General features: G+C 39.4%; 1 protein-coding gene and 1 pseudogene across 11 annotated transcripts in view; one reads left to right on the forward strand and one right to left on the reverse strand.

The window, feature by feature from the left end:
* DAP3 (death associated protein 3) overlaps nt 1-20,574 on the reverse strand; it is a 42,057-nt gene extending 21,483 nt beyond the window's left edge. For 4 of the 11 annotated variants that reach the window (XM_053666256.1, XM_053666261.1, XM_053666255.1 and 1 more), the window contains exons 1-2: nt 19,483-19,583; nt 2,512-2,584 (exon numbers count right to left, since the gene is read on the reverse strand). In XM_053666256.1, the coding sequence (XP_053522231.1) occupies nt 2,512-2,553 (42 nt within the window). In that variant the 5' untranslated portion in view covers nt 2,554-2,584; nt 19,483-19,583. The other 7 variants (XM_053666259.1, XM_053666254.1, XM_053666260.1 and 4 more) reach the window with 5 other exon arrangements.
* On the forward strand, nt 855-1,194 carry LOC119039729 (eukaryotic translation initiation factor 1-like; annotated as a pseudogene).
* Nucleotides 20,575-26,720: the final 6,146 nt, after the last annotated feature.

The following is a 26,720-nucleotide window of genomic DNA, read 5'->3' on the forward strand; positions in this document are numbered from 1 at the left end:
AAAGCACTTAGCCTAGTGCCTACCACATAATGAATGGCCAAAACATAGTATCCATTCGTGAAATGAGTATCTTAAAATCCTCAGCACTTGCCATATGGCAATTGCTAAATAAATGAAAGAATGGAAGCAACAGAGTGGTTTTCTTTTTAAGATTGTATTCATTTTTGGAGAGGGGAAAGGAAGAGAAAAAGAGAGGGAGAGAAACATTAATGTGCCAGTGAAATATCAATCAGTTTTCTCTTGCACTCCCCCACCCAGGGACCTGACCTGCCTCCCAGGCATGTGCCCTGACTGGGAATTGAACCTGCCACCTCTTGGTTTGTAAGACAACTCCCAACCCACTGAGCCACATCAGTCATGGCAACAACAGAATGTTTTTTAACACATGATTTTATAATTTTATTTAACTATCAGATGCTTAAGGTCTAAACTGGCAACATTTTTCTTTTAAGTATTTCATTAAGAAATGATAATTGGGCCCTGGCTGGTGTAGCTCAGTGGATTGAGCACGGGCCTGCGAACCAGACAATTGCAGTTCGATTCCCAGTCAGGGCACATGCGTGGGTTGCAGGCCGGTTCCCTGCAGGCCAGTTCCCAGCAGGGGACACACGAAAGGCAACCATACATTGATATTTCTCTCCCTCTCTCCTTCCCTTCCCCTCTAAAGATAAATAAATTAAAAAATCTTAAAAAAAAAAAAGATAATTGGCTCCAGTCACTGAACCACCACCGAACACCTTCAACAACTTCTGCCATCAGTCCCCTTTGCTTCCTGACGCTCTGCTCCCCTTGCCCGCATTCTCCCACCACGGCTTGTTTCCACTGTTTCCACTGAGGAACAGTAGTCGTACAGAATGTCTGCTATCTAGAACCTCCACTTTTTTGACCCCTTGATGATACATGTAAGGGTGATGATCTGCTTCCTGCTGGCACTAAGGATTATATCCATATAAGAATTCAACAGAGAAATGGCAGGAAGACCCTTACTACTGTCCAAGAGATTGCTGATGATCATAATAAAAAGAAACCAGTGAAGGCGTTTAAGAAGAAATTGGCCTGCATGGTACTATAAATGAACATCCAGAATATGAAGAACTAGTTCAGCTACACAATGACCAGCGCAAGAACATATGCCAGTTCCTCAGAGAGACTGGACTTGCTAAGGACAACCAGCAGAAGGTTCACGGGTTTTAAGTGCTTTTGGCTCACTAAAGCTTAAGTGAGGATTCCCTTGCAATGAGTAGATCTTCCCTTCTGTACCATTCACGAATTTAGAAACCTCACAGCTTGTATAATGTAACCATTTGGGGCCTGCTTTTAACGTGGACTAGTGTAACCTCTTCATACAATGAAGTGAAAACAGCCATGTTGTCTAGTCTTGAAGTTCCTCATTTAAACAGAGGTAAAGCAGTAGGCACCTGGCAGTGTCTAGCCTCAGACAAAGCAATAATGTGATGCTTCAGCCACGTCCAGAGTCCCAAGATCACAGACAGCTATGTATGACCAGAAGCTCCTTGCCAGAGTTCCCTGCCCTCAGAGAATGCCAGTCTTTGGTAAAGCTGAGAGGAAGGGTAAGCCAGCAAAAATCTCCAACTTGACCAGGTGGATGGAGCTTAGGGCAGCCATGTTCCCTCTAAGTGAGGTGATAAGAATATCTGGCTGGCTACCAAGCTCTCTTTGACCAGACACGGCCTAGCTAATTAATGTCCAAACACCAGAATTTGAGGCCAACCTTCTATCAGAGTTAAACTTTTGACGAGGGAACAAATTTCAAACTGATGTGTCAGTCATGTAGCTAGCTGTAGAGCTTGTAACTTACTAGCAATGACTAACAATGCCCCCTGAAGAAACAAACAGATTTTTGGGCCCCCCTTCAGTTTTAATGTTATATAATGTATTTAATTCATTATTTAAATAAAACTTGTTTTCAGGAAAAAAAAAACCCACAAATAAACCAAAAACAATAATCCAACTACAGTAGGGAATATTAACAAAAGTTAATAAAAATAACTGTAATAAAGCTTTTAAAAAACGTTAATTCTAGCCCTGGCTGGCATAGCTCAGTGGATTGAGCACGGGCCTGCGAACCAGAGTATCACGGTTCGATTCCCAGTCAGGGCACATGCCTGGGTTGCAGGACAGTTCCCAGCAGGGAACACATGAGAGGCAACCATACATTGACATTTCTCTCCCACTCTTTCTCCTTCCCTTCCCCTCTCTCGAAAAAATAAATAAATAAAATATTTAAAAAAAAATGTTAATTCTATGACATGGTAAAATCAAGCACAACTCTACTGAAATCTGTTCCTTCGAGATTTTTAGAGCAGATGGGAATGAAGTGACTGGACGAGAGAAATGGAAGTGTGACTATTCTTTTCAGTGTGAACTTGTAAATTAAAGCCAGCTGCAGTTCTCCAGAGCATTTAATTCTGATATAACGAATTCACCTAAACAGAAGAAATCCACCTAAAAAGAGTTTGTACAAAAGCATTTAGGTCAGTTAGGACTCACCTTATGGACCCTGGAGATAAGTCTTGTCATTCTTTTCAGCATTGTGCCTGTACTTTGAAAAGGCCGGCCAGAACTGAGAAAAGATATTTGTATAGTGGATTAGTATCCAGAATAAATAAAGAATGCCTACAAATTGACAAAAAGATGAGAAGACACAAATAGACATTTCACAAAAAATTTTATATAAATGGCTAGTAAACCCATGAAAAGATTTTCATTCTCATTACAAATTAGGGAAATATAAATTAAAACCACCACAACAAGACATTCACAACCACCACATTGGGAATAAATGAAAAGGTCAAATACTAGCAAGTGTGACAGGCTGTGAAGCCCCGGGAACTATCATTCATTGTCAGTGAGAATATAAATAGAAGTACCTAAGAAAACGAATTTGACAGTATTGTGTAAAGTTGAACTTGTACATGTCTAAGACCCAGATATTCTACTCCTTGGTATTTATTCTACAAAAACACTTATACATGTACCCTGGGAAATATATATAACAAGGTTCATAGTAGTAAATTATGAAGAATTATCAAAAATTGTAAAAAGCCCAATTGTCCATTGAAAGACGAGTAGATAAACAAAGATACGGTCATACAATGGAATACCATACAGAGATAAAAAGAATAAACTGCAGTTACCCACATAACATGTATGAATCTCAAAAATATGGACTGAAAACTATAATATAACCTATATAAAATTCACACCAGAAAGGCCCAGTTTGCTTGTAGAAAGCAGCAGAGGGGACAGAAACCTGAGAGTAGAACAAACACCACTGCCCCCCTCTGATCCGCCCCCACATACAGCATCACAACCCAGCGACTGAGTCGCCCCACCCTGGTGAACACCTAAGGCTCCACCCCTCATACATAATAGGCGCGACCTGACCAAAACATTATGGCTCAAGCAGAAAAAGAACTCAAAGCCCCAGAGCCAATAAATCTAAGCGACCAAGAGATAGCCAACCTTTCAGATGCACAATTCAAAACACTGGTGATCAGAATACTCACAGAACTGGTTGATTTCAGTCACAAATTAGAGGAAGAAATGAAGGCTAAACTAATTGAAATTAAGGGAAATGCACGGGAAACCAATAGTGATGGAAAGGAAACTGGGACTCAAGTCAAGGAAATGGACCAGAAGGAAGAAAAAAAAATGACCAAACAGAAAAGGATGAAGAAACAAGAATTCAAAAAAATGAGGAGAGGCTTAGGAACCTCCAGGACATCTTTAAACATTACAACATCCGAATTATAGGGGTACCAGAAGGGAAAGAGGAACAGCCACAAGTGGAAAACTTATTTGAACAAATAATAAAGGAGAATTTCCCCAATCTGGCAAAGGAAATAGACTTCCAGGAAATCCAGGAAGCACAGAGTCCCAAAGAAGTTGGACCCAAGAAGGAACACACCAAGCCACATCATCATTACATTAGCCAAGATTAAAATGAAGGAGAGAATCCTAGAAGCAGCAAGAGCTAAAGGGACAGTCACCTACAAAGAAGTTCCCATCAGACTGTCAGTGGATTTCTCAAAAGAGACCTTACAGGCAAGAAGAGGCTGGAAAGAAGTATTCCAAGTCATGAAATCCAAAGACCTACATCCAAAATTGCTCTATCCAGCAAAGCTTTCGTTTAGAATGGAAGGGCAGATAAGGTGCTTCTCAGATAAGGTCAAGTTCAAAGAGTTCATCATCACCAAGCCCTTATTATATGAAATGTTAAAGGGACTTATCTAAGAAAAAGAAGATAAAAAAGATGAACAGTGAAAGGACAGCAAACTCACAGTTATTAACAACCACACCTAAAACTAAGGCAAACTAAGCAAACAACTAGAACAGGAACAGGACCAGGAACAGAACCACAGAAAAGGAGATCACATGCAGAGTCAGCAACAGGGGAGTGGAAGGAGGGGATGGGGGAAGAAGGTACAGAGAATAAGTAGCACAGACACTAGGTAGAAAATAGGGGGGAGGGCAAGAATAGTATGGGAAATATAGAATCTAACGAACTTGTGACACATGGACATAAACTAAAGGGCGGAATGGTGGGGGAGCGTTGTGCAGGGTGGAGGGGAATGAACAGGGGAGTAGGACAAATGTAATGGCATAATCAATAAAATATATTTAAAAATTCAAAACATATGAAGCTTAATTAATTACTTGGGGAATATACATGTTTAGTAAAAGTGAGGGAAAAAGGCAAGAGACTGAGCACATCATTTAGAATAATGCTCACTCTCAGGGAGAAGGTAAAAGGCTAAGACTGGAGTGGGGTAGACAAATAGGTAACAATTTACTTCTCATGCTGGACAATGGGTACATGAGTATTTGTTTTATTATTTTTATATGATATATATTTATTCATTTGTATCTTGAAAATTATTTAATTAAAAAAAGCCCCAGCCCTGGCTGGTGTAGCTCAGTAGATTGAGCATGGGACTGTCCAATCAAACTTGTCACTGGTTCAATTCCCAGTCAGGGCACATGCCTGGGTTGCAGGCCAGGTCCCCGGTAAGGGACACATGAGAAGCAAACACACACTGATGTTTCTCTCACACTCTTTCTCCTTCCCTTCCCTTAAAAAAAACAAAACAAAACCAAAAAGCCCCAAATCTCTTGGGAGCTAAGAGATGTTTAAAATACTTAAATGCAGCTCTCAACATTCAGTACTAATAACATAACTAAATCAAATCTCCAAATAATTACTTACTTCATTTTAGCTAATAATTTTCACATTTCTTACAACCAAAATCTTTAAAGCAGCAGCAGCAACAACAACAGAGTTGCACCCATTTATTCAACAGTTACTGAGCACCTACAATTTGCCAGGCCCTGTAAGATGATGAACAAAACTGTTTCAGTCTCCCCCTGAGGGGTGTGGTGTGGCTGTGCTGGGCACTGTCCCACAAAGTGAAAAGTTGTTGGTCTGATTCCTGGTCAGGGCACATGCCTGGATTCTGCGTTGGGTCACTGGCTGGGGTGTGTACAAGAGGCAACCAATTAACATTTCTCTCAAACTGATGGTTCTCTTCTTCTGTCTCTTCCCCGCTCTCTAAACACAAACAAAATCTTTAAAAAACCACTACAGTTTCTAACCTGATAAAGCCTCACTGACACAAATTCCTCTGAATTTCATCTCCACTTACTTGTAGTTTTTTTTTAATGCTCACGTGAGGATGTGTTTATTGGTTTTAAAGAGAAGGAGAGAAAGAGAAACATTGCTGTGAGACAGAAAATGGATCGTTACCTCTCAAATGTGCCCCGACTGCGGATAAAACCAGCAACCTTTGGTGTAAGAGATGTGCCAATTGAAGCCACCCAGCCAGGGCTCTTTTTAAGTTTTTAAGTTTACTTTTTAATAAAGTTGTGAATGCATGCCTTAATTCAGTCATTCCAGAAATGTGTGATATGCTTCCATATGCCCATACTACACAGAGTATACAGTGGTAAAGCAGACTGGTGTGGTCTCCACTGGACTGCCTCTCTTTCAGCTCCGGGGCTCCAGGACTAATTTTCTGTGTTTGAAAACCAGAGGTTTAGCCCTGGCTGGTGTAAGCTCAGTGGATTGAGCATGGGCCTGTTAAGAAAAGGGTCGCTGGTTCGATATTCAGTCAGGGTACATGCCTGGGTTGCAGGCCAGGTCCCCACTAGGGGATACATGAGAGGCAACCACACATTGATGTTTCTCTCTCCCTTTCTCCTTCCCCTCCCCTCTCTCTAAAAATAAATAAATAAAACCAGAGGTTTAGAGCAGCAGTTCCCAAAATGAGTTTAGTGACTACTACTGACTTTTCATAAACTGAACCAGGGCTCTGGCCAAAGAAATCTGAGAAACACTGTATAGCTATTCATTTCTTGAAATAGTTTAAATATATATTAGCATACTTAAAGACTTCAGGGAGACTACAGTGAGAGACTTTATTTTAACCCAAATTTACTCGGCCTTGCAATCCTTGGAACTCCTTTATTGCAAAACACTGTTAACATCATTCTCCTGGATGCTAGGAGAGGAACTGCTGCTGTGGAGTAAGTGGGTGGCTGTGAGCATGTTCCCAGGCCTGCGGACGACGCTCCACTATCCCACAGGCAGAGGAGTGGTCAAGTCCCCTTTGTCCCTGCTTTTTTATCTGTTCTCCTTAGCTCTGCCTTACAGTGTCTTCCAAAACCACTCAATGCCCATCATCACTATTGCTTAATACAGCTGTGTAGAAAAGAGTTAAAAGAATGGGCGTGAGATTGCTTGCCCTCCTTAGAAAGGCTGCTTCCAAGGCTGCCCCTTGGGTAGCATCTGGGAACTTGGATTTCAGGACAGTTCCATCATCCCCAGTTACTGGTAAGGGGCGGGGGGGGGTCACTGTGCCTAAATTATTTATAAAAACATGACTTATGGTATACATCTGCTTTCCTCCTGACAGTCTGAAATTTTAGTATATGCTAGGCAGATAATGACATGACCAACCCCAATAAAAATCCTGGGTATTGAAAGTCAAATGGCTTTCCCTGGTTGGCAATATTTGACAAGATTCCACTGGGAAAGGACTCTTGGAAACTTGCACTTGGCTTCCTCCAGATGCTGCCTTTTGCTGATTTTGCTATGTATCCCTTCAGGGTAATAAATCAAAGCCATGAATATATTGATTTCTGAGCCCTCCTAAGAAATCGCAGAACCTGAGGGTAGTCTGGCAACCATCAACACAATCAGCTAGTGCCCAACACCACCCAGCATCCATCTTTACCTGGCACCCAGTCTACCTGATACCCACCAACACTTGGCACCAAATGCCACCCAAAGTCCATTTCTGACCATCTCAATGATCTTAACCCAAATGTTTCTCAATCTTCCCCTACTTTAACTAACTCAAGTCTTGCCTCCAACACTATCTTCCCCCATCTGTGACTGGCTAACCCCCATGCCAATTCTAATTCTCCATTATCAGTTGATTTGCTACCCTAAGCTCTCCATTCAACCTCAATTTTCCCTGCTGCAAAGTTACTCATGACTCCAATGTCACTTTAACAGAACCTGGCCCACCCAACCATGCCATGACCTGTACACTCTACTACAACCACTAATATGAGCCCAGTTATGGGCTGCAGCTCTGGAGGGGAGCTGGGTCCTGAAAAGAGTAGATGATATGGTCCAAGGATCAACTGCTTGAGGCTACAAATGACAGTGGCCTTAAAAGTATGTTTGAGAAAACTGCCAATCTCCATACATTCTGAATTAAAGTCAAGGCAGAATATCCTGAGACTGCCACAAAAGCACGGAAAAGCCTGCTTCCATTTCTGACATCCTCTCTTTGTGAAGCAGGGTTTTCTGCAGTGACAGCAGCCAAAACGGATTACAGAGCAGACAGAACATAAGCAACACACTTTGAATGTCACTGTCTCCCATCACCCCCAGATGGGACCCCCCATCTACTTGCAGGAAAATAAGCTTAGGGCTCCAGCTGGTTTTGCATTATAGTGAGTTGTATAATTCTTTCATTATATATTACAATGTAATAATAATAGATATACAGTACACAGTAAATGTAATGTATTTGAATATTCCCCAAACCATCTCCCCCATACCCCCGGTCTGTGGAAAAACTGTCTTCCATGAAACTGGTCACTGGTGCCAAAAAGGTTGGGGACTGCTGGTTTAAAATACCTGTAAGCAGAGGTCCTACTGAGAGGCTAGATGAAAGCAGAAGGGGGGAATTATTTGCTCACTCTACTTTCCAGGGCATACGCAAGCAAGTGCATCAAGATAAACGCTCAAAGCCACTAAGACCGTAAAATTTGAGTACTGATTTCTTCTTTCAATTTTTTCATGTCATCTGAACACTTATTCACAAAGTGCAAGTCGACTTATATTGCTTGTTACTGGAAGATAGGTAAGGGACAAGTTTCCTATTAGAAGAGAATGAGCCCTGACAGGTGTGACTCAGTGGATTGAGTGCCGGCCTGTGAACCAAAGGGTCACAGGTTCAATTCTCAGTCAGTGCACATGCCTAAGTTGTGGGCCAGGTCCCCAGTAGGGAGCCATGTGAAAGGCAACAACATATTGATATTTCCCTCCCTCTCTTTCTACCTTCCCCTCTCTCTAAAAATAAGTAAAATATTTTTAAAAAGTAAATGACAATAGAAGATAAAACGAGTTATGGAAATGGATGGTGGGGTGGTGATGGCTACACAATAATGTGAATGTATTTAGTACCACAGAACTGCATACTTAAAAATGTTTAACATGGTACATTTTTAAAAAAGATTTTATTTATCTTTAGAGGGGAAGGGAAGGAGAGAGGGAAAGAAACATCAATGTATGGTTGCCACTTGTGCATCCTGGTGGGAAATGGCCTGCAACCCAGGCATGTGCCCTGACTGGGAATCGAACCGCAATCCTTTGGTTAGCAAGCCTGTGCTCAATCCACTGAGCTATGCCAGCCATGGCTAAGATGGTACATTTTAAGTTATGTGTATTTTATCACAATTAAAAAAAAGTGACCGATGTTAAAAATTAAAGAGGAATGATAATTACCTCAAGCCTTCTAGGAAGCAAAAATGAAGGAAAAATTCTCAAACATATTGTTAAAATCTTTCTTTGATATTGTTCAATTGCCATCTTTCTGAGATTACACACTGTCTACTTCTACTATTCCAACACAGAAGTGTCCTCCCTCCGATCCCAGTAAGTTTTTGGTTAAAACTTGGATAAAACAAACTAGTCCCAGAGACAAACTATTCCTTAGTCGTTAGCTTTTCTAGGTACACTTGAAGAGACATGTCCTCACCATTGTATTTATTTTTTTCAAAAGATTTATTTATTTATTTTAGACAGAGGAAAAGGAAGGGAGAGAAACATCCATTTGCCATTTGTTGCCTCTCACACACCCTCAAGTGGGGACCTGGTCAGCAACCTAGGCATGTGCCCGGACTAGGAATTGAACTAGTGACTGTTCAGTTTGCAGTGAGGTGCTCAACCATGGAGCTACACCAGCCAGGGCTATATTTAAAATTCTGTCATTAGTCTGATGAAACTTTTTGACTAGTGTTACAGCCTTGTTTTTTTTAAGAAAAAAAAAATAGGTTACATTTTTATTTAGAAGAGCTGGCTTCCTTCCTTTTTAAGAAAAGGTATTTTCATATAGATAGACTAGATGTATACTGAGAAGGAAATCAGAAAAAGTGTGTACCAAATTTACAAAGGCATCCTAAAGACTATACCCTAAGACTTTGATGGTCACAAAAATTAAAGGTTCTTTCATTTTTTAATCGATTTTTTTTTTTAGAGAGAGAAAAAGAAAAACTGATTTGTTGTTGTACTTCTTTGCACATTCACTGGTTGCCAGGTTTGGTCCTCTGTTGGTTTTCCTCATGCATCTGAGGTTGGCTGGCTGGTCAAGGTTGGCCTTAACCTGGGATGACTAATTTAGCTCCACACTGTCTCTCATCTAGCAGTGTCCTGGACCTATCATAGCAGTGGCAAAGGTTCAAGAGAACTGAAATAACTTAAGATGTCTTCAAACTTGCCTCAGAACCAGCAGTCTTCTGTCACATCCTATTGCAGCCTATTATTTGAACAACCCAGAATCAAAGGATGGGAAGTAGACTTCACCATTTTATAGGAAGACATGTAAAATCAGAATTTTTCTGGCATGGAAACCACTATACTGTTAAAAATGAAGTCTGAATGTAAACATGGCTATTTGGACTTAAAAGAAATAGTCCTTATTATTAAATCACATTTCTTCTTAGGTGCCCTCTATCCCCTATTTGCGCAGCTATTCGTTAATTTTGATCTTAGCTAAGAATAAATTATTAAAATTCATTTTATTAATTTGAACCTTATTTCAGTGTGTTGGTATCTTAGTAAAATTCCTCCCTCCCTCCCTCCCTTCCTTCCCCAAGGACATACTTATTGATTTTAGAGAATGGAGAAGAGAGGGAAGGAAAGGGAAATATAAATCAGCTACCGCTCACACAGACCCCAACCAGGGAAGGAGTCCACAACTCATGTATATACCCTGACTGGGATTGAACCTGAAGATCAACCAACTGAGCCACACTGACCAGGGATATTAATTACACACACACACACACACACACACACACACACACACAGACATATACATATATATATATAAATTTTATATATATTTAAAAATTTTAGTTAAAAAGTTAACCAATGAGAACAAAAAGTTGTTTTGATGAAATGCTAATTCAGAAATTATGAACAAAATTTGCAGTTTCCTATCAGTTTCAGCATCAAATGAGTTTTGTCTTTTATTTTATATCTGAAATATTAGAAGTCTTATCACACAAATAAGTAGCTGCAAGTGGTAACCACTCGTGAGTTTTCTTAGTTTTCATTTTTTTTAAATTTAGACAAACAATTGCTAGTACAACGAAGCTTCCTTAACCCTTTCATTTAGTTTCCCCTAATGTTAATATCTTATGTAAATTTAGTACAATGATCAAAATTAGGAAATTAACATGGAAGCCCTGACTGGGTCATTCAGGTGGTTGAAGCATTGTCCTGCACAAGAAAAAGGTTGACGTTTGATCCCCTGTCCAGGCACACTGTCTCTCACTCAGATCAATGAACATATTCATGTGAGGATTTAAAAAAAGAAATTAACATTGTAACAATACTATTAACGATAGGATTTATTTAGATTTCCTCAATTTTTCTATAATGTGTTTATTCTATTTCAGGATCCAATCCAGAATCCCACAAATGGAGTTCTTTTTGTTTTTCTAAATCTATCACATACATAATATCTACCCTTAAAAAACTTTTTGTGAAAATTACAAATTTGAAAAACATGTCCTTAATGATCTCATTCAAGTAACAATTTAGCAGGATATAGTTACCTGAAAAGTTCTGCAGCATAGTCTAAATAAGCAGCTTTCTCAACTTTGGTTGCACATGAGAAATACCTGGGTATAATGAAAACTTCTAATGCCCAGATTGTATCTCAGACCAATTAAATCACCATCTCTGGCGGTGAGACTCAAACGTCAGTATTTTTTTAAAGTTCCCCAGCTGATTCCAATGTGCAACCAAGAGCGAAAACTACAGGATAGATGTCAATGGTCAAGGGAATTTGAACCCATTTAACTAACGTGTAGTCTTTTAGGCACGGTTACATCAAACAGTCAGTACATATTTCTCCAAAAAGCCATAATGAGGCTGGCAAATGAGGTACTTTAATGAAGATTTGATATACATATAATGGCTCTGATTTACCATTCTAGGAATTTTGACAAAAATGATTATACTGGTCTGCCATGACGTTTCTCTACCGATATGACTTTCTCATGATCAGTAATTCTTTTTATAAATCGGTGCTTCTCAACTGGGGCAATTTTACCCCATTTCGCAGCATCCGAAGCATTGTGAGTTGTGGCAACTTGGGGGAGTGTTGCTGCTGCCATCTAGAGAATAGAAGATAGGGAGTTTGCTAAATATCCTGCAGGAGCGTCTCCCACAACAAAGAATTATCCAGCTTCAAATGTCAACAGTGCCAAGGTTGAGATTATTGTAAATCCTGAGTCCTACAGGAAAAATTTGGTTTATGGAGACTTGTTGCTTTAATAATTTCAGTTAAAAAAAAAAAAAGAAAATGTGGATTTTCTGGGGACTTCTGCCAAGACGGAGGCGTAGGTGGAAACACTCTGCCTTCTCTCACAACCAAGTTTAAAAACAACAAAGTTTTAGCAACAAAAACGCAGCCAAACCACAGAAAATTGAACTATATGGAAGTTTGACAACAACGAACCCTTCAGCCAAACCGGTAAAAGGGGCAGAGCCAGCAGCAGAGCGGGGTCGGGCAGGAAAGATCCACCAGACCAACCCAGGCGCGCAACCAAGACATGCAGGGAGCCGTGGGCGGATCCCAGGTGTGGAGTAGCGGGTGGACCCACTGAGGGCTGACCATGATCACACATTTGCACGCAGATAAACCGGTGAAGGAGCGAGCAGTGAGACCGACCGCGTAGGGCCCAGTGGCAGGAAGCAGCAGAAGGTACCCCCATTGCCCCTCTCTGACCTGCCCCCACATGCATTGTCACAAACCAGCGACCTGGGTACCCCCCACCCCGAACACCTAAGGCTCCGCTCCTCATACATAATAGGCACGACCTGACCAAAACATTATGGCTCAAGCAGAAAAAGTACTCAAAGCCCCAGAGCCAATAAATCTAAGCAACCAAGAGATAGCCAACCTTTCAGATGCACAGTTCAAAACACTGGTGATCAGGATGCTCACAGAACTGGTTGATTTTAGTCACAAATTAGAGCAACATATGAAGGCTAAACTAATTGAAACGAAGGGAAACACACAGGAAGCCAATAGTAATGAAAAGAAAACTGGGACTCAAATCAAAACTGTGGACCAGAAGGAAGAAAAAAATGACCAAACAGAAAAGAATGAAGAAATAAGAATTCAAAAAAATGAGAGGCTAAGGAACCTCCAGGACATCTTTAAACGTTACAACATCCGAATTATAGGGGTACCAGAAAGGGAAGAGGAACAGTCACGAGTGAAAAATTTATTTGAACAAATAATTAAGGAGAACTTCCCCAACCTGGCAAAGGAAATAGACTTCCAGGAAGTCCAGGAAGCTCAGAGTCTCAAAGAAGTTGGACCCAAGAAGAAACACACTAAGGCACATCATCATTACATTAGCCAAGATTAAAATGAAGGAGACAATCCTAGAAGCAGCAAGAAATAAGGAGACAGTCACCTACAAAGGAGTTCCCATCAGACTGTCAGCGGATTTCTCAAAAGAGACCTTACAGGCAAGAAGGGGCTGGAAAGAAGTATTCCAAGTCATGAAATCCAAAGACTTACAACCAAGATCAATCTATCCAGCAAAGCTTTCATTTAGAATGGAAGGGCAGATAAAATGCTACTCAGATAAGATCAAATTCAAGGAGTTCATCATCACCAAGCCCTTATTATATGAAATGCTAAAGGGACTTATCTAAGAAAAAGAAGATAAAAAAGATAAACAGTGAAGCCCTGGCTGGTGCAGCTCAGTGGATTGTGCGCGGGTCTGTGAACCAGACAATTGCGGTTCGATTCCCAATCAGGGCACATACCCGGGGTTGCAGGCCGGTTCCCTGCAGGCCAGTTCCCAGCAGGGGACACATGAAAGGCAACCATACATTGATGTTTCTCTCCCTCTCTCCTTCCCTTTCCCTCTAAAGATTAAAAAAAAAAAAAAAGGTGAACAGTGAAAGGATAGCAAGCTCACAGTTATTAACAACCACACCTAAAACAAAAGCAAACTAAGAGGACAGCTAGATCAGGAGCAGAACCATAGAAATGAAGATCACATGGAGGGTTAGCAACAGGGGAGTGGGAGGAAGAGAAGGGGGGAGAAGGTACAGAAAGTAAGTAGCATAGACGGTAGGTAGAAAATAGGGAGGAGGGCAAGAATAGTATGGGAAATATAGAATCTAAAGAACTTGAGACATATGGTCATAAACTAAAGGGGGGATAGTGGGGGAGGGGGTGTCAGGGTGGAGGGGAATGAAGGGGGAAATAAAACCATAATGGCATAATTAATAAAATATATTTAAAAAAAGAAAATGTGTTACACTGCATTTTATAATCTTTTTTTTATCTATTTTCCGAATTTTGGATTCCTAGAGCAGCATTACGCTATAGAAGTAATGACTTTCTCTGAAACACACTGATTATGACAAACTTCAACAGTGTAAACTTCTGTTAAGCTCTCAGTATTGTACCTCCAGGGGCTTTTGTTAGAAACAAAATGTAGTGATCTCCAAATGACAAGCAAGAAAGTGATGATGCAAATAGAAGAGACCACAATTGCTGCCTAGGTTAGAGGATACTCTGGATATCATTGCAACAAACTAAACCTAGAAAATTTCCCAACAAATTGACTACAGACTGGTAAGAACATCTGAGAGGTCTCTAACAGCTTCACAAAAGGCACGTTTAGCCCTTGATGGTGTGGCTCAGTGGACTGAGTGCCAGCCTGCAAACCAAAGGATCACCAGTTCGATTCCCAGTCAGGGCACATGTGTGGGTTGCAGGCCAGGACCCCAGTAGGTGGCATTCAAGAGGCAACCACATACTCATGTTTCTCTCCCTCTCTTTTTCCCTCCCTTCCTTTCTCTAAAAATAAGTAAATAAAATCTTTAAAACAAAAGGCATGTTCATTGTACACATATGCCCAGGTCAACACCCTAGAATTTTAGGGCTCAGTGGTACACCTATATTGATCTCAATCTAACTCTACATTGATTATGATTCTGAAGTGGAGTAAAAATAAAGACAAAGATATACACAAAACAATCTGATCTATTGTGGTGTTAATTTTGAAGGTATTTATATTTATTTTTTAATTTCTAATATTATTAATAATAATAATAGTAGAATATTAGCAGTATTAATACCATTTATTTAATAAAAACTGTCTAAACTTTAGTGAGGTGTCTAGTTCAAAAAAGTTTTTGTGAAACCTAATCAAAATCATTTTTATAGTGAGATAATAAAAACACAGGAGTCCCTGCATAGATGATTATTAAATTGCAACACTTTCTAATATTTAAAGAAATGTAAAGAACCTAAATATCTGCCAACAACACATAAACAGCATATCTACACAATGAAACACAATACAGCTGTTTAGAAACGAAACAATCTCAGAAATTCTCTGGGTGCTAATGAGGGAAAATCTCCAATGTATATTACGTGGGGGGTGGAGCAGGGGAAGCACAGGTAAGTACATGGCAAGCTAGTATTTGTGTAAAAAAGGAGAAAAATACATCCAATCTGTTTATTCAAAGATGTAAACAGTATTTAGAATATGTAAAAATCAGTAAAACTGGTTGCCTTCAGAGAGAGAAAATAGGTCCTTTGGGGACAGGAAAGACGGAGAGTGGTGTCTTTCGTACTTTTTGAGTTCTGAAAACCTGGTTGCTATTACCCAGGCAAACAGTAAATTTTCCAAGGTTAAATCACCCCCCTTCCAGTGACTCTTATAAAACTATCAAGCAATTATTCTGTATGCATATTCCTTTAGGAATTATTTTATTTACTTACTTATTGAATTTATTGGGATGACACTGGTTAATAAAATTATATAGTTTTCAGGTATACAATTCTATAATACAATAATCTGTATATTACATTTTGTGTTTAACACCCCAAGTGTATGAATTATTCTCTATGTATATTTCTCCATACAGGAAACCCTGAAGCATCAAATTCTGTTACAGTGAGTTCCCATTTCCAACAACCCATATCAATCTACCGCCAGAATGTTTGAGAAACCCTTTGGTTTCTCAGCTGAGTACCTTTCAAATAACATTCTCTACAGGAAAAAAAAGTAGCATTGTTTTAAGCCTGTAAAAGTCTTTCTTCCCTCTGAGCCCAAGTTTTCTATCTGTAAAACAAGGACATAAACATTATACCAAGCTAAGAGCAATTTATAATACTAACAGAAAAGAGATAAAAGGGTTGGTGCTGGTAAAGGCAGGAGTAAGGAGCATATGTTTCAAAGTTCCCCTTCCTCCAGCTACTAGAGTACATCAGAAAAAATCTAGGGTTCCAAAAAACCCAACTAATTACAACAGCAATAGTTAACATTTACTGAATACTTTCTGTATGTTAGACAGTGTTCAAAAGTGCTTTATTTGAATTAACTCATTTTATCTTCACAACAACCCTGTGGTGTAGGTAATATCATCTCTAATTTATGGACAAGGAAAGAGAGTGGTAAATATGATAAAACAGTTAAAAAAGCATGGACTTTGCAAACTACCTGCTGGGATTTGAAACCTGGCTCTCCTACTTAATAGCTGTGTAACCTTGAGCAAGTTGCTTAAACTCTGTGTGTCTGTTTCCTCATTTCTAAATTGGAAATAATGGTATCATCTAATGCATGAGTTTAAAATCTCGGTACACCAACAAAAATTTCAGTTCTTCCTTTGTTAAACAGAAAATTATTCAGAGACTATTATGCTTATATTGCATTTACTCGTAACTTGTCACATGTAAAGTCAATTCTGGTGATAAAATTTTATCTTTACAAATTTCTTTTAACATTTGAAACCTTATTTTAAAAGTTTATATTGAAGAGCTTTTTTCCTATATATCTTTACTGTATTTATATAACATCATAGCAAGGAAACACCATGAAATAAATGTTTAATTGCTTCTATTCTAGTGGGGAAGTCTGAGAGCAGCTTTGCTAAGACTGCTGCTGGACAGCAATATCACATAGCCCAGCTGTTTGTTTACAGTTTGAGGACTAATGCCAGGGGAAGTAGAGCAATAAGGAAATGGAGGCAGACCTTGTAGATATTGCATGCTTGGTTCCAAACTAGTAATAAGTGAGTACCGCAATAAAGTGAGTCATAATAGTGCTGCCTTCTATTTGTGAAAAATGCAACACCTATGAAGTGCAATAAAGTGAAGCACAATAAAATAGAGCATAATAAAATGAGGTCTGTCTGTACTGGAAATCTAGGCAGTTTTGTTGAGTGTCTATAACTTTGGTTGAAGAAAAAAATTTCAGTTAAACCACACTCTCATTTAAATTAAAGCACAGCCCTGGCTGGTATGGCTCAGTGGTTGAGTGGCAGCCTGGGAACCAGTCTGGGGCAAATGCCTGGGTTGCAGGCCAGGTCCCCAGTAGGGGGCGCAAAAGAGGAAACCACATATTGATGTTTCCTTCCCTCTCCTGCTCCTTCCCCTTTCTAAATACATACATACATACATACATACATCCATACATACGTAAGAGTCTTTTTAAAATTAATTAATTAAAGCATAAATCACAATCCAAAGCAGAGTACTTTGGAGGTTTGTCATGATTTGGCTCCCCTTTCTATATTAGTTCCCTATTCTGCTGTAACAAATTACTACAAACTCGGTGGCATAAAACAACACAAATTTGTTTTCTTAGAGTTGTGTGGTTCAGAAGTCCAAAATCGAAGTGTCTGCAGGGTTGTATTCTTTCTGGAGACTCTAGTAGAGAATTTTTTATTTTTATTTTTACTTTTCCAATTTTTAGAGGCTGCTCGCCCATCTTTAAAGCCTGCAAATAGCGGGTTGTCAAATCTGTCATGTCTCGCCGCTCTGACACTTCTGTCTCCCTCTTCCATCTTTTCAGAACTCTTGTAATTACCATAGGCCTGTTAGATAATACAGGATAGTCTCCCTATTTTAAGGTTGGCTGATTATCAAACTCAATTTCATCTGCATCCTTAATTCCCTCTCATCATGTGATATATTCACAGGTTTCAGGGATTAGAAATGGACATTTTTTGAGAAACCATTATTTTGTCTTACATATCTTCCTTAGTTCAAATCATTCATTCATTCAATAAGGCCATTTCATTGGGCACCTAATGTTTGGTCTCTGGTAGGTACTGGGGCATACACAAAAGAACAGAGTGCTATCTTATTTGCCAATGCTTAGCTGACAATTCATTAATCACCACAGTTACTAAGAGCTAACTGAAGGCAGAGACCATAAATAACTAGTAGAATTCCATTGAAAGTGTATTTTTCTTTGTAGCATATACAATTATGCTGTTGATGAAAAATACCATAAAGGCAATGTGAAACAATTTAATCTTTTAAGAAACAATCAAACGAAAGTCTAAAGATAAATTAGTGAATTTCTCTGAGCCTCAGGCTTCTCATGGGTAAAATGGGGAAAGTGTTGTTTATATAAAGATTAAAGAGCAATATACGTTCTCCTGGCATGATATTCCACACATGTTAATTCTCTTTCCCTTTTCATGTTTAAAGTATCTAACATTCATTTAAACATTTCCATGATTAGTTGTGCACCAGACTACAAAAGAATATAAAAGAAATGTTGGCGACAGCCCCTGCCTTCAAATTAAAAAATGTGTTGGTAGGGTAACACACTTGCACATACAACACAACTAAGGAAAGATCAATGTAAACCTAAATGGGCACCATGAAAGAATTGGAACTTAAAACACGGTTAGGGAAAGCAAATATATAGTTGGGTAATTAAAATGATTTCTACTTTACCTTAAAAAGACAAAGCAAGCAAACACCTGATCCATACGTTGAAATATGGTTAAGGGGGAAATTAAGGGGGAAGTTAAAGTCTACTTTAACTTTAGAGCTTGACTAGGTCTTTCAGACCAGTCAAGTACAGACATTTTCAAACCATTCTCTGGATCCCTGGAAATCCACAGATGTTAAAGTGAAGGGAAGCCCACGGAGATCCCTTTCCTAATTTATTCTGCTTTACCCTTTGGGTAAAACTAAAACTACTTGAATAGGTAAACTTTGAGATTATCTGTGTATTTTAATAGTCCATAGTTCTCAATTCTGTCATTAAGAAAGTAAATGTTCATGAGCTGTTTCATCAACAATTTGGGAGAATAGGACACAAACTACCAATTACACCCACAAACCTTATCAACATCAACAGTACTGTGATGTTGTACTGTGATAACCAATCAACAGTACTACTGTGTAGTACTGTGATAACCAATACTCTATACTTTCCCTGTGCCTAGGAGCTAATTCTACTTTACACATATTATGTTATCTAATATGGAACTAAGAAAATAACTTTCTGAAGAACCTACAAGACATGGAAGATCGAGTCAAGAATTGAACTAAAAATATAAAAATATTTAAAAATATATGGTTCTTTATCCTTTAACATCAGGTTGAACATGTATCACCCATCCATCCATAAGGAATGAGTAGTGCACAAAAACAACACTTATAACAGTGATGTGGAATTCGAGAAATTTAAGTTAGGTTTAAAAAAACAGAAAGAAATACCATTGCGCTGGTTTTTCCCTGGTTCCCAACTCTGCAACCTGAGCCCCGAAAAAGAAGCCCTCAAGGAAGGTCGTCGGCCCAACTTAGCCTCACTTCCTACATCCTGGAAGTACAGAGTTCCGTTCCCTTCCCCGGTGCCGGTTCCTTCCCTCACCAAGAGTCGTGGACCAGTCCTCCTAGGACAGCAGACACATGCTGGCTCCACAGATACCGTGCCACTACAGGGAAGGAGACTCACTCCGTTCAGCAGGAAACTACTCACTGCGCAGCCGTCGCGGCCTCCAACCACTGCCCAGCGGAGGGGCGCCAGGCCTCCCCCCCAACCCGTTCGCCGCGCCCGGGAGGCGGAGGGGTGAAGCGAGCCGGGCTACGGCGGTATCGTGGCCAGTGAGGTGAGTAGTGATAGGTCTCCGTCCGCCACTCGGATAGTTCCAGTCATAACGGCCTGCTCTTCCAGCTTCGCCCGCCCCTTTCTCCCCCACTCCCTAAGCCACCAGAATGGAACAGGCCCGCGGGGGGATTGTGGGAGGCGCACGCGCGACGGGTGGAGGGAATGGTGGGGGGGGCCGGAGGAGGCGGTGGCGGAGGAGGCCGTGGCGGCTGTTGCTGGCTGTGGGGGTGGGGAAGGGGGGGGAGGAAAGAAGAGGAGGTGGAGGAGGAGGAGAAGGCTGGGGCTCGAGCCGCTGGAGGTACGCGTGAGGTTCCGCGCTGGAGCCGGCTTGACAGAGGCCGAGGGGAAGCGGGGGACTGTGCGAGAAAGCGCCCCAGAGTGAGCGCGTACGGGCTGGCGGGCGCGCTAGGCAGCCGAAGGCGGTGGTTAGTTAGAGTAGCGAGCAACGAGCCGGGTTACATACACTCTGGCGCGTGTGGGCGGGCGTGCGCGCTTCGCCCAAGTCGGGTGAGGGGGGAGGACGGAGGGGGAGAAGCCGAAGAGGGAGGAGTGGGAGGTGGGGGGGGCACGAGGCGCCCTTCGCTCCCTCCCTTCGGAGGAGCTGCCGCCGCCGCCGCTCTGCCGCCGCCGCTCCGCCGCCATTTTGGGTTCGCTTTGCGGAGGGGGAGACGATCCCCGTTTCGGTTGCGGGACCCACCTCCCTTCAGTTTCCACAGCTTAGTCCCACGCCTTTTCCTTCTCCTCTCTCGCATTTCCGCCAGTCCGCTCACCCGCTGGTTGCCTCTTGACAAGCGGGAGGGATTCGCGGTGGACCAAGGGAAGCAGAGGAGCGTGGTGGCGGCCGTCCCCTCTTCCCTACTTCCCTGCACTCTCATCTCTCTCGGCCTCGGCCTCTGACACGGTGAGTAGAACCGCCTGGGGAGGCTTGGGGGCTTAAGTACTTCCTCAGCTACTTAATGCTTGGCTTTCTGCGCGCTCCTGTCATCTCCCGGACCTGTACCTCCGGGACATTGGTGGTAAGGATGGGGGAGGGGAGAGTAGAGAAGGGGATCCTGAGCTAACCGGGAAGTCCCTCCTGGCGGAGGCGAAGGGGTGTCCCTGACTGGCGGGCTGCTGGCGAGGGGGAGAGGGGCGGGAAAGTAAGTGAGTGGAGGCGGAGTCGGCGGTGTCCCTGACAGGTTTAGTTTGTGTGTTATGCAGGCAGGATTGGAGCATCCCCCAAGGTCCAGTTTGTGTCTGACAGAGGGATAAGAGTGGCAGGAGAGTGATCTTCGAGAGTGATCTTAAATACCTTACCTGTATGCTTAGGACTGTGGTGTCCCTGACACGCTGAAGTGATGTAGGAACGACAGGATGATCTCACTGTTGTAAGTTTAATAAATGTTACTGATTAGTTTGTACGTGGAAAGACATGTTTTTGGTCTAGAAGACAGATGGTCTGTTGGTGTGCAGAGGCTGTTTGGGTGTGTGTGTAAGGAAGGAAAGTGTTTCGGAAGAGTTCGCTTGTATTTGTATGAGGGTAATGGAGTTCCCCTTATAGTTCATTTTTAAAAATAAAACTTGGGGTGTTCCCTGCTGGTTGGATGTGTGTGTGTGTGTATTTTAGGGTTCGGGAGTGCCTTGTTCTTGTTGGGAAAGAGCAGTCAGGGCAGTAATATTCTTAGACATACTATACAGTATGTATGTGTGGGATCAGGGATGAGAGAAATGTCACAGCCAGTTGTGGTCTTCAGAATAGTTGTTTTCCTTGAATAGAGTGAATTGTGTAGATTTGAAAGCCCAGACTATCTTTACCAGACCAATTATTGTGAGGGTATAAAGAATGCTTGGCCTTTTTGTGGACTAGAGTTTATATTACACCTTAGAATAGAATAAAACATTTGTATCTTTCAGGCTGCCCTTTAGGTTTATTTGTGATCCTAAATTCCTTTGAAAGTGGTGTTTTTTCCCATTTTACTAAATAGGAAATCGAGGCATAAAGATAATTTTTCCAAGTTCACATGTTAAATTGGGGGCAAAGTTTGGATTGTAACTCAGATATTTTGACCACTAAGCCAGTAATATGGTCACTATACAATGGAGCCTGAGGAGGTCTTTTTCAGGCAAATCTGAGTTTATTGGAAAGATAGGGGCATATGTGACTGGTTGGATAATGTACTTGGTATAGATTAGTTGCGTTAGACATGTATATGGAATGTAGGTTGTCCTTGCCAGGTTGGCCTGTATGAGAATGTGTATCCTTGATTATTTTTTGTTTGTGGAGGAAGCAGAGTATTTCTAACACTTAAGCTTACCAGAGAACTGCATGGGGGCTCACAGCATAACTTTATTTCTGTGGGAGGAAGGATCTTCTTTCATTCATTTAACAAATACTTACTGAATAAGTACTCAATGAACGTTCCTGCCTTGGGCTGAGAATAATCAAGGTGACCCTGTTGAAACAACCTGGGTGCATATGAAGGGGCACTTGTCTTGACAGTGATATGTACTAACTTGAGCAAAGCAGAAAAGTCAGTGTGTAGTTGAAATTAGAAAACCCTCCTGAAAAATCTATTCAGATTGGAGGGAATTTTGATCATCTAGACATTTTATTTATTCCTATTTAAAAAAATCATCAACCAAAGATATGTTTGTTGATTTTTAGAGAGAGAGGCAGGCATATGCCCTGACTGGGAATTGAACCAGGGACTCTGGTTGCAGGCCTGTACTCAATCTACTGAGCTATACCAGCCAGGGCTCCAGTTAAATAATTTTATATTGCTATTTAAGTTATGTGTGTTGATCTGAATCTTTTAGAAGTAATATTCAGCCTTATCGGAATCCACCGTGAGGTCTACATTGTGTTTATCTTTTCAGAGCATGAGATACTTTAAGCCTGGCTGCTGTAAGAGAGGGAAATGAAAGCAGTTTTTGTTTTGTTTTATTTTTAGCTATATTGTAGTTTTTTTCTTCTTTAAATTACTCGTAGTGTATTTTCTTTGTTTATATTCTTTAGGTAGAGGTTCAATTTTCATACTTATGATTTGTCATCGTAGTAAATGATAGCTGTCAATCTTACATTTCATGTTTTAGAAATCACTTTTTTAATGACTTGCCTCATTGGGTATGTTGATGGCAGTGTGATGTTGACATAACATAATAAATGATGGCTTCAAGTAATGACTGAAATTTAAGTAATGACCTTATTGTTAATTCTGAGTTGAATATTGTATGAAGAATGTAAAATTTTATTTGTAGCATTGTTTTTTGCTTTTTATAGTTTTTAGTCATTTGCTCTCAGACATATGCAAGTAAATGACAGGGATGCATACTTCTTTTAATTACATTGATTTTTTTAAGTGTGGAAAATTTCAAACATATATGGCGATAAGAGAATAGTATAGTTTTTATGTGTTTGATATCCAGCTGGAATAGTTACCAACATCCAGTTTTCATACTATATCCCCATCTACTAGCCTCTCTCCCACCATGCCCTTTGCTTAATTGAAGCAAATCTTCCAGACATGTTTCATCCATAAATACTTCACTGTACATTCATTTCACTCTTAAATGGGAAATTATTTCTCTGTAGTTAGCTTTATATAACTTTTTATTGTTTTTTGATTACCCTCTTCTTCCCCTCCACTCTCTTCCCCCCCCCATGTAACTTTTAAAATAAAGTATCTAATGATAATTGGAACCAAACTATTTACATCAAATAGTTCTAATTTATATTACCTGTCAATATGGACTTTGAAAAGAAGAGAGTTGAATAGAGATTCACCTCACTGCTTTTAGATGTTTGCACTGAAAAATGTGAGTTAGTTTCTAAGTTTGCCTGAAAAGCTTATACTCTTTTACAGTTTTTTGGTTTTGTGATAATGATAGGATACTAAAAGTACTTTCTAACTCTTACTAGTTTCTCTTGATGTTCTGACTGGATCCAATTACCACGAAGAAATCAGATGATACTGGTAATGTTGAGCAGGAGCTGAAAATTGGTCTAAAATCAAGTTGGTATATAGAGAATAAACTGAACATTATTTTGAAGTTTAAAATTCTAATTGTGGACATTTGAAAATTCAAACCAATGCTTAAGTTGCTAAATATGAACCATATTACAGAGTATGGGTATTGTGATGAATAGAGATGTTGTAGAAAAAGTAAGTAAATATTCCTGTTGAGTTATTAAAGGGAATCAGAGTATAGAAATTTGAAGTGATTGCTGGTAAAATAGAACTTAGATAATCTATCCTTTCCTTCCACAAAAGGCTGACAGTTATAATTCAGATGAATGTGAATTCCATCATTAGTGAAATTTTGGTTAACTTATCTTTTGTTATATCTTATAATCTCATGATAGATAAATCATCTACCTTTGATTTAATCTTTTTGTTTTACAGTTCTATCTATTCCATTCTTGATACTTCTCACTTAGTTGTTTTTTTTTTTTTTTCCTAACACCACAGGTGGACAGTGTATCCGATTATAAAGTAGTCAGATCCTGGTCTTCTGGTGTAAATGACATTATTTAGAATGTGGAGGAGACTTTCTTTATGATAAGGTTTTTTAAATTTAGCATTGCTGAAAATGAAAGCGCCAGAATTTAAATATTTACTAACATAAGAAGCCTAATAGGGTTGAATGGAGAGAATTTAAAAGTTTGTCTTTGAAAAAAGAAACTGCTAACTATGACATTTGAGAAAATGGGGGAGTGACTCAAAATCATGTATAATAATTATTTATAGTATAAAGATTTTCAAAGAAAATTGTAGGATATAAACCTCAATTAAGTAGCGATTCCATTAAGCTAGGTTGTAACAAGTTGGGAAGTTAAAGTTTATGCAGAAGCATATCGAAGGATAAAGAACCATCACCTTGAAACTGCAGTGAATGAGAGATATAAGTTAATTATATTTGTGTGTGTTTGTATATTTAAAGAAAAAAACCATAAATGAATGTAGAACAAGGTCACATTTTAATTTGGTTTAGCCTGTATTTCTTTCCATTTGTTCGTTTGTTCATTTATTCATTTATTGAACATTCAGCCAACTAACATTTTTCTATTACTCCATTCCCATTTATGTTCTTAGGTGTTGGGAGAAAAAGACTTTTTTAAAAAAATTCAGAATTATCTAAGGAATATCTTGGTAACAAATATATCACATTCTAAAGTGTAACACATTTCTTCCAGGTAGAGAGGGGAGAAAGTTATCAAGTCTGTGGAGACAAGGGAAAGAATAGAAATGTCTTTCTACAAGTGGGAAGAGCCAGTCTTTAAAGGATAAATATGAGTTATTAAGTAAGGCTTAGGGCATTCTAGGTAGTGGACCATCATCTGCAAAGATATGAAAATGAATATAACAGAATGAATTCAGGGAACTGTAATTTGGATCAGTATACTTTTCATCCATTCTCTTTGCTGTCTTCAATGCTGTATAACATTGGCCTTTGTACTTAGACATCATCGACAAAATAAAGATGGAACTATGTTCAGTACACTCTACTTAGATAAAATAGTATATTATTACAGTTAAAGGTAATTTTGAATAAAGATTAAGAGCAATGAAATAATTGGTTATATTTTAGTTACTCAAAAAAGTTTTACTAGAATACACTCCACTCCTTTTAGTATTTTAATTAATCAAGCCTCGATTATAATAGGTATCCAGCCAAAAAATAATTGGTTATGTTTTAGTTATTTAGAAAATTCTTACTAGAATATACCCTCCTACTCTTTGAGCATTTTAATCAAGCTTTGATTTTAATAGGTATCTAACCAAATACAAAAGTGTATAATTGTTTTTCTTAATAATGAACAACTCTCCTAGTCTCCACTCTGGTTTATTTTCAGTTTGCTTGAAAATCCCACACAGAGATTAAGATCATGGACTCTGAAATCAGATTGACTAGGCTTAAATCCCAGTCTTGATACTTACTAACAGCATTAATCTTTAGCCAATACTTATGATCTTTGGTTTTCTTGACTGTGAAGTGATAGTAACACTTAAAGGGTATTCAAGAATTATATGAGATAATATGTAGAAAGTGCTTAGCATAATGTATGTCATATAGAAAGTGCATAATAAAGATATATTATTATTAGTTATTTTTCTTCATTTCCTGAAATGACTTTTTTAGCAAAGCAAGTGACCTCCCTTACATATATTTCCTATAGGAGGTAAAAATATGCAAAATACATTTATGAAAGTATATGTAAACCACTTCACATGTATATATATTTTTTCTAATTCTTAATTTATCTTACTTTCTTCACATGCGAATTCTACTTTTGTATTTTCTCACATAAGTGTAGACTAGGCTTTTGTGTTTGGCTTCTGTTTACCTTCTTACCAAATCAAGGATTTGTCTCCAAAGTGAACAGGCATATATTTTTCTCTGTGAATTTTTTGGAGCAGAGAAACTTAAATCTTTGAACTGATGTGGGTTTAGTTATGACAATTCTTTTTAAAACTGCCCAATATTTCCTTTGTGTTTTTGGTTGCCAGTGAATAAAGGAGAACCCATCTCTTTCACTAAACCACCTCCTTTGATTCAGAAACAAGGCCAACATTTATTTATTGAAAGTTTATTATGTGGCAGGCACTAGGATATAGTGAAAAAAAAATAATGTACTTGGGCAATTTTATTTTCCTTTTCCAGGACAAGTTTTTTCCAGTACCACTGTAACATATTACTTCAATTACATTACATGTGGTTCAAGCAAGACTTGTTCTTAAGATATAGTAGAAGTTTCTCTGAAAGAATGTCTTGGGATATGATTAATTTTTGCCAGAGCAAATCAATTCTAAGACAAAAATCTCTTCTTGAGGAATCTATTGTGTGCCTATGTTTTATGTAGGCAGTCCATTGGACAGTTGGTCCTTTGGGATATCATTGGATTCAGTACTCTGTTCAGAGTCAGATAAAAAACCATTATTCTGCCTCCTGTGCCTTCTGGCAGAATGAATATTTATTATTTCATTCAACAAGTATTAAGTGTATGCTTACTTTATGCTGTT

The sequence above is a fragment of the Artibeus jamaicensis genome, unplaced genomic scaffold (genome assembly GCF_021234435.1).
Source record: "Artibeus jamaicensis isolate MK-2021 breed Jamaican fruit bat unplaced genomic scaffold, CSHL_Jam_final contig_447, whole genome shotgun sequence".
In the NCBI taxonomy this organism is placed as follows: Eukaryota; Metazoa; Chordata; class Mammalia; order Chiroptera; family Phyllostomidae; genus Artibeus; species Artibeus jamaicensis.